Source organism: Magnolia sinica, chromosome 3, assembly GCF_029962835.1.
Source record: "Magnolia sinica isolate HGM2019 chromosome 3, MsV1, whole genome shotgun sequence".
Lineage (NCBI taxonomy): Eukaryota > Viridiplantae > Streptophyta > Magnoliopsida > Magnoliales > Magnoliaceae > Magnolia > Magnolia sinica.
Genome location: NC_080575.1, coordinates 114197320 through 114206544, shown reverse-complemented (window position 1 = coordinate 114206544; position 9225 = coordinate 114197320). Strand labels below are relative to the sequence as shown.

At 40.6% G+C, this 9225-nt stretch overlaps 1 protein-coding gene across 3 annotated transcripts; it reads right to left on the bottom strand.

The window, feature by feature from the left end:
• Positions 1–543: 543 nt before the first annotated feature.
• On the bottom strand, positions 544–4938 carry LOC131240820 (transcription factor bHLH144-like). 3 transcript variants are annotated; one of them, XM_058239304.1, is made up of 4 exons: positions 4791–4938; positions 4097–4215; positions 3716–3898; positions 544–1995 (listed from the first exon to the last, which is right to left on the bottom strand). In XM_058239304.1, the coding sequence occupies exon 4, from the start codon at positions 1647–1649 to the stop codon at positions 930–932; it is 720 nt and encodes a 239-aa protein (XP_058095287.1). In that variant the 5' UTR covers positions 1650–1995; positions 3716–3898; positions 4097–4215; positions 4791–4938; the 3' UTR covers positions 544–929. The 3 variants fall into 3 exon arrangements, with proteins under 3 accessions (XP_058095287.1, XP_058095289.1, XP_058095288.1); XM_058239306.1 differs by having other exon boundaries at positions 4117–4215; XM_058239305.1 differs by lacking the exons at positions 4097–4215; positions 4791–4938 and having other exon boundaries at positions 3716–4080.
• Positions 4939–9225: the final 4287 nt, after the last annotated feature.

Genomic DNA, 9225 nt, shown 5'->3' with positions numbered 1-9225 from the left:
AAGGGTTGGGCCGTTCGCCAGCAGATCAAATTTCACCTGCAAATCCACACAGGCAGTGCTGGATGGAGTCATCCACTGAATCAGTTCTATGGTTGTTGCCTAACTAAGTCTAGGGGCATACCTATGCTGTGAGTTGGACTGCCTAAATGTGGTACTAATCCCCTTGACAACCTATCCACTACAGCCACCCACGAGAACTAAACGAACATTCCTGCAGCAAAAGCAGGCCTCATGCATCTCAACAGCAATAATGCTTGCTGCACTCAATTATTATTTTTTTGCCTGGTAACACCGTCAACTAATTTCTAAATTTCCAACTACAGGAGAAATAAAATGCTGAAGACAACGCACTCACCAGCAAACCCCCCACATGAAGGAATCATCTCCCATTCATGCATATTTAAGGGCCGGGGGTTAAGGTAATGATTCAAGCACACAAAAAGTCTCTGTTTGGATCACACAACAATTCCGATAGAGGCTTACGATTCCAAAAGCTAGGAAGAATCGCACCTATTAAACCCGAATACCATTTTTTTTTAAAAAAAAAAGTATGTGCCTAGCGGTTCATCCAACAGTGAAGGATTTAACAGAATATCAAAAGAACACATACACCACACCCACCCACCATCCAGAAGGTTCTGGTCAGAAAACCTTCAAGAAGGTCAAAACCCTACCCACCAGAATCCCTGCAGCAACTGCACCCACTACAAAAGCAACCACGTCGCACCCCATTTTCCACCTTCCCCATACAGCCATGCATACCCGGTGCATCCTCCCCTTTACAAAAGTATCCATGCTTTAAAAGCTACAGACAATGACAAAGGCTGATGGACCATGACACATATCACCATCTTTAATAATAGTAGTGACTTAACAGCAATAACTTTAATTAATTTTATTCAGGACTGACTAATCCCCAGATGCCTCTTTCAGTTCTTGAAATTCCCCATCCCAAGCTTCTTCACTTCTTTCTTCAGATGCTTCAGGTGCCTCACAGCTTCATCAATGAAAGACGCAGTATCCATCCGATCACCGCCGGGCACAATTCCCCTCAATGCCTTCAACATCTTCTTCATTCGATGTCGCTTCCTTTCACTGCTGCTGCTGCCGCAGCTGCTGTTGCGGCTACAAGAGAATGACTTCTGAATGGAAGCCGAACCTGAACTTGTCTTCTGGGATTTCAAACTGTCTGTCGAGCAGAAATCTGGGGAGCTGCTCCCATAGTTACCCATTGTTCGGCCGGTGCTGACTTCCTCGTCTTCATCTTCTTCATCTTCCAGGCTCAGCAATGCATCAATGTCCTTGGTGTCTTCTTTAAGAGAGGAGGAATCTTTATCAGTGTGTTTACTCCCAGGGTTCTCTGGGGCGTAAGTTGATTGTATATCAAAGCCAGGATAACTGAACTTATTAGCCAGTGCAGGGTGAAACATGATCCGGCTCTTGTTATCAGTCCGGTCGAAAATGATGAAGTTCTTGGGGCACATCTCGGAGGCTTGGAGTTCAACTCCTTGAAACAGTCCTGCCTGCTTCGGGCCCACTAGACCCATATCTACTGCTGGTGGGACAGAAATATCATAGGTACAGCCACCCACTCCATATGCAACAGGGGGTGCTGCCTTTCCAGTGTAAGCTTTCTGGTCACTATGCATAGGACCTATCGAATGTGCAATGCTTTGTATCTATGGGAGAGATGATGGCACAGGGTAGGCACAGCTCAGCTATGATGGCACAGGGTAGGCACAGCTCTGGGTTTTCAATCATACGCCTTGACAATGGAAAGGCTTGAAATTCAAGGTATTGGGGCGATTAATCAGAGTTTATGCTAGGTATTAGAGATCCATCTCTCAAAAATTCACAACCATCATATTTATTAAATTTCTTTTACTGCCTTGAGATGAATAAATGAAGGAAAAGGAAGGTCGATCTCTGGGTCTCTGATCTTCGCTTAGATTTAAACTACGTAACAGGCTTAAGTAGCTGGCGGAAATACTCAGCCTGCCATAAAAAGGGGGGGGAAGGATCAATACTAATGCAGTCAAACAAATTCAAACTAGGAAGTCACAGTGGGAGATTTTGTGAAAGCACAGCAGAAGCATGTGACAAAGCATAAACATTACAAACAGACCCCTGCAATCAGATACAACTCCAAATTCAGAATAACAATTACAGTCCCATGTGCAATATCACATTATTATTACCAAAACTATTTGTGTCAACTATATTTGCATTAAAGTCAATCATTTCTTCTTTTTTGCCTAGAGACAAAGGCAAGCTTTGGCCTAGGGATACCATATTTCTCAATCCATAAACATCCTTGATGCATGTAGCTTACGCATTTGCACATGTTGATGCAGCTAATATGCCAGACTTCCCCCTGTTGTTGGTTATAATGTGAGGACATATTAATTGGACAAAGTGACCGACCAGAATAAAAACAGTAGAAAATCGAGCTTTTTAACAATGACTGTAAGCATTTAAACACTAAGGGGTCATTTGGTTGATGGTAAACAGTTGCAATCGACAGTAAATGGATGCCCGTGCAATGAGGGTTGTTTGGTTGATGGTAAACAGTGGTACTTGGAATCAATGTGCAATGGAATGCAGTAAAATCATGTGAATTGGAATCCTCTCATAAGGATGAGAATCATATGCAAATGCCAAAAACAGTCAGATTTTCAAAGCGGGCCCACCTGAGGCTCAAATTTTTCTTATTTTTGGTCAAAGTATATATTTCAATGGTCTTATTACAATTACCACGTCAAATGTCACAGAAACTAATTTGGGGAATTAAAACTGATTTACTTAATGCATTCCAATTACGGGCATCCAAACACAAATTTTGGATTCTAGTGTATTCTAATTACAAGCATCCAAACACAACTGATGATTCCAATTTGCATCAATTCCATTCACCATGTCATTTGGATTCCAGTGTATTCCAATTACGAGCATCCAAAAGAGCCCTAACGGTAAACATAGGCAAATGCGGATTAGGATGTAGCCTGATCAAAGAAACACCGCGTGTCCAACAGGTCTCACAAAAGAAGGGTGAAAGAAAGAAGAAGAGCTTATTGCATAAATGCCCACTGTGTCTTCACGGTATGATTGTCATATACTATGACCTCCTTGCCACTACGGAAGTGAAAAGATCAATAATTACTTACCCTTTTTTTAAGATTAACTAGATTCATTAAAGCTAAAAATGGGAAGGGATTTCCCAATACAGGAAAGGGACGCAAGGATCCAACTATCACAAGACCAAGCACCAAGGGATTAGATCCACCAATTGAGGGGGCAAACGATTAGATTGATTTTCAGTAATATTCATTCATTCCCCACATTTTATCAGAAAACAATTACATCATTGTTTTCCCGGAATCTTTACTCTTGATTTGCTATGTCAAAAAGAGGGACGTGATTTGATTCGGAGGACACTTGCATGTAACCAAGAATTTTACAATATCAAATAAGCAAAAACAGAGTTGTCAACTTAATCAGGAAAACCACAACCAATACAGTACTAGATTACACAATCCTGCACAACAAACTTCAATAGTCCCACTGCGTGACACAGAACATACAGTTTCAAGAAATTTGACAGCATTGCAAAAAGCATCAAAACAAAATATAAAGCCTGCACAAAAGCCACAAAAGGAGCGAAAAATAATAATAATAAAGCCTGCAAGGAAATCTAAAACACAAAGAGCACAATTACCTGACAAACTTGCATCAATTGGTAGCACGCTATGATTCTGATGTTCATTGTAATTCTCCCAACCTCCTTCACTGTTCGGTATCTCTTCAGGTTAATCGCAATGTTCATCCTCACTGCCTCAAAACCAGAATAACATACAACAAAAAAACAAAACGCTCCTTTGACGATTCAAAGGTATTTCACCTGCATAAGCCGCCCCCAAAAATCCAAACCATCTTCACTAGAAGAACAACAAAATACAAAATGGATTTGATACAGGAAACACGTTACTTGGTTGTAGTAGAATAGATCAATGATTCTACAAACATATTTCAATAAAAGACAAGATTGTATAAATGATTTTTATTTTTTTTTAAAGAAAGTTTTGAACGTTGGTCTTACCGGAAAAGATCGGATCTTACAGTATGACACGGAAGAATACCACCAAGCCAACACACTTCCTGCTGTAATTACCACAAGAAGACGGCCAAGGCATGCTGATAAACCCTTTTATTCAAAATCTGCATAAAAAGCAGGCAAATCGCAGTTGTAAATATTTCTAAAACAAATGCGAACTGTTATATTATTTAAAAACAAAGGAAATCTACACCAAATATCATCAAAATGAAGCTGGAAATATGCCAAACTCAGAGAAACCCTAAAAAGATTGGACCAACAAATCGGTGGCGATGCAGAAACGCTTTCAAATAAGATTGCCGATTGCAAACACGCCCCCCCAAAAAAAAAAAAAAAGCCTTTAAAACAGGAGGAAAAAAATTGCAAAAGAAGAGCCTAAATCACAGTCCAAATAGATAATAACCTAAAACAGAAGCATGTAACAAACCCTAAAATTATCGATTTTTTTTTAGGAAAAAAAAAAGTGAAATTCGAATCGATTCTACAAGAAAAGATCTCAAAATAAAGTATAAATCGAAGAAAAGTCCATGTCAAACCCTAAAATCAAAAGAAGTTCATACCAGACTGTCAACAACGAAGAAGAAAAGAAAAGAAGAAATCGGAAGAAAAATCAAAATTTAAACCCTAAAAAAGAAGACAAATTCGTTAGGAGCTGAAAAAATAAGCAAAAGATCCAAACCTAGGGTTTCTGAGAAGATCTCTGCACCGTGAATCCGATAAAGAGCTCAGATCGGTTGAAAAACAGAGGATTTTTGGAAATAGTCGAATGATTTTCAGCAACCTCAGGAGAAACAGCAGAGAGAAATGCAGAAGAAAGTCCCTTGAAGGAAAGAGAGCGTGAAGGAGAAGAGGTTGAAAAGCAAACCATTCGATTTAACTCGACAGTCGGGTTAGAATTTAACCGCGGTTACTTTCCAACCCTCATCTTGAGAAGGGTGCCTTTTCCACCGGCACTCAAGGGCGTCGAACGCGGAGGCGTTTCCAGCCGTTGGATTGGATTGCGATAATGCTTTTCGCGTATCGGGGATACGGTATCAGCCGTCGGATCGTGGGCGCGCGTGGTGTGAAGCAGGGCGGGCTGAAAAGAGATCTACTGTAACACGTGTCTAGTTCTGTCTCGTTGGAGTGGGTAGCTTCTGTCGGGAGATATCCCAAATGGATATTAAGCATGGTTTGCGATAATACATACGTGCGTATGGCTTTTGTCTACGTAGAGACTACAGCCGTTGGATCTGGAGTTATATCGCAATGATCTGAACCATTTATATGATGGTCTCAACCGTGCATGGTAATAAATATATATATACTCAGACATCAGAAGATGCAATTAATTGGCCAGAAAATAATGATTAAGGTAAACGGTCCTTATTCAAATGAAGGAGTTAAATAACCAAAGCGTCGAAATATTCGATTTAAAACTTTTGGTATCCTCAATCCACGGTGGGTCCCTAGTATGAACCGTTTGGATCATTCCAACAAGGTTCCAGACCCAACAAATACAGTCCCGACTTAAAAACCGCAATACGCAGGTATGTATTCTAGCAGACCTGTAATAAGCACGAGAAATAATAACTGCACCATGTCCGATGCGGGCGCGCCACACACGTGGCGAAGAGTCAGGCGTGTTTCAGAACGAATGGCTAGTAAGTCAATCATCACTGTACAGATTCCATGCATCTGAACTTTGATAGAGAAATTTATGGGCCAAAGTATCAGATAGAATGTGAGCCGTTGAACGGTTTGTGCGTGAAAACACTCGCAGAATGCAACTCTCAGCTCCCTCAGCTACAGATGTCGCGATGATAAGAAATGAAAAATTGGCTCGTTCGTTTCCACTCTTCACCTTTCCTCACGTGCTTATTTACCCACTTTTTTATTCTCCCCCTTCACGTACGGAGTTACTCAGAACGCTCTTATCTTACCGAGTAAACTCAGTTAGGCCCACCGTAAATGTTTGTGGTTTATCTACGCCGTCCATCCTTTTTTTCAGCTCATTTAACGGGTTGAGCCCAAAATTTAATCATATCCAAAGCTCAAGTGGATCATCCCGTAGGAAGCAGTGGGACTAATGATTTCCACCGTTGAAACTTTTCTGAGCATCACGGTGATGTTTACTAGTCATCCAACCTATTCGTAAGATCGTATACATATGGTCATAAGATCGTATAGATATGGCCGAAGGGAAAATCCAAAGCTTCTGTGGCCCCAAAAAAACTTTGAACAGTCGATATCTAATTTGCACGGTTTCATATGGTGTGGTTCATTTAGGCTTTGGATATGCTTCATTTTTGCTCAATTACTAAAATTATATGGTATAAATATAAATTATGGTGAATCTCACCAAGTTTACTCAGCACTAATGCAATCCGCTTCGCTGCTTAATAGGGGTGTACACGGACCAAGCTAGCTTGGTTAGCTCGCTTGCCTCAGCTTGAAAAAGCTTGATTTGACTCGGTTCAGAGCTGAGTTTGAGCCAAGTTGAGCTGATTTTTTCAGCTCAAAAATGAGTTCGAGCCGAGTTTGAGCAAGCTCCAGCTCAACTCGGCTCGGCTTGAATCGAGCTCTAATCGAACCAATTCAATTACTTTGCCATTGATGTTGCTCACCAAATGTTTGATAAAATGACTAAACGAAATGTGGCTGGTGGCAAAGAAGGTTTGACTGGTGGCAAGGAAGGTATGTACTTGAAACTAATACCTTTTTTTCTTAAAATCGCCATTCCAGACCCCTTCTTTGAGAAAATGCAGGAACTTCAAGTCCTTATGCTTTATGGCCTAGTTAACAAATATCTGCCCCCGTCCATCTCCTGCTTACACAATCTTAGACTTCTACGAATACAATCATGCAATCATGTAGAATCTCTTCCTGCTTCCTTTCATGTCGATATCAGAGGAGTGCTTTCAACACATGACCAACCTTCGATTTTTCTGCCTCGCTAAAATGAACATCAAATCACCACTTTCCTCACTCTCCAAGTTGTTTAAGCTCCCGCAACTCATGTTAATAAAGTGCGGCTCTTTGACAGAAATCCCATATGAAAGCTTCGAGCGTATGCAGTGGCTATGGGTTCTCAACTTGAGTGGTGATTCAAATCTGAAATCTCTACCATCTTCACTCTCCAAGTTGATCAATCTTAGGCAATTTATACTTATAAACAATGGGGTTTTGAAGTTGCAGTTCAGGTGTTTGTGGAAATGCCTCAATGGCAAACTCGGCTTGATCTTGGCTCGAACTTGGCCCAAGCTGCTCACTGAACCGAGCCGAGTTGGCCAATCAGGCTCGAGGACCGAGCTGAGCCGAGTTCAAGCTAAGGTCAGCCAGTGTTCGAGCTGAGTCGAGCTGATGCCAACTCGACTCAGTTCGACTCGATGTACACCACTACTACTTAACCTAGTTTAGGGCCCGCCGTGTTTTCTGGGTACCCCATCTAAAAGCAAGCCCCACTATAACGATGATGGGCGCGGCTTCAGTTGATCCCCAGATCCACCAAGGTGGGGGGGATCCCTGACTATGGGGTCACCTTGATGTATGTGTCTCGTATCCACGCGGTCTATACCTTTTTAAAACTCTAGGGTATGACCTCAAAAATGAAGTAGATCCAAATCTTAGGTAGACCATAATATTAAAAAGCATTAAAATCTTCTTGTGGGCCACAAAAGCTCTGGATCAAGCTGATATTTGTGTGGTCTCTTCATAAAGGTCTTTGTGACCTTATCAACCCATTGGATGGCAAATAAACATTTCGGTGGCCCCATGATATTTTTAATGGTGAGGATTTAATCACTACTATTTCTTGAGGCATGGTCCACCTAAGATTTGGATCTGCTCCATTTTTTGGATCATTTCTCAAAATGAACGGAAAAAATGGATGGACGGTGGGGTTGTAAGGCACATATATTACAATAAATACCACAGTTTTAGATACACCCAAACAGTGCCCAGCGGTGACATTCTCTAAATATCAGTCCCATTGAGTTATTAAGTGGAATATACAGTAGAAACAATAGACACCAACCAAAAACTTATAAATTCACAGAGTGGCCCACTTGATGGCTAGACTACAGCCAGCCTAATTTTTTAGGTGTCCAACTTTCATAATGAGATAACCTTCTGACCAGGGGTAGCTCATGAACACATATGGTGGAGCCACAATTGAATTTTACAAGGACCTTTGGTGAACCGGCCCACTTTTTGGGGGAGTGGATTAGGTGTTACCGGGCTAACACCTTAGCTGGTATTATCCTTTGATGTTTTGTATATGCATGTTGTCCATCCATTTTTTTCAGCTCATTTTAAGATGTGATCCAAACACTAGGTAGATTAAAATTTCAGGTATACCATTCCACAGGAAATAGTGGTGATTGAATGACACCATTCAAAACTTTCCAAGGCCCACTGTAAGCAGATGATAGGTAATGTTGATTTGCCATCCTGTTCCTTGGTAAGATCAAGCAGCCATCTATGAAGGGAGAATACAAAAATCATCTCGATACAAAACTTGTGGCATACAGAAAGATTTTAACGGGCCATTCACCACTTTTTACAATGGTGTGGTAAACCAAGGATTTGGACCTCTTTAAGTTTTGGGATAACGTCTTAATATTAGCTGAAAAAAACAGATGGGCGGCATGGATATATAATACATTCATTAAAGTGGACCTCACGTGGAGAATGGATGACATGCAAAAACCTTGTGAATTACACAGCATTGGCATACATCACATGCAGGTACTTCAAATTATGAGTTCCTATTCAAAAATAAGATGAATAAAAACGTACGAGCTGGAGCTGGGTGTTTATGAAATGGTTATAAGTTGTCTAATGATCTTATTTCAACAAACATGTATCTACGAATATAAGGTGAAGATAAACAATATGACTTTTTGGGCACGTGTATTAATTGCCATTTAATTTGAAAGCTTAGTCAATAGTTAATTTACTATATTTAATTTGAAAACTCAGTTGACATTTAATTTGAAAATTTAGTCCGACTGATTTGATTTAGTGTATGCCATGCTAGCTCACAATTTCAAAGTGGCTGTGTATCATGCATTATAGACAACGACAGTAACAAATAACTCCCTTATTGCTTTGGCTTAAGAATTGGAAATGAT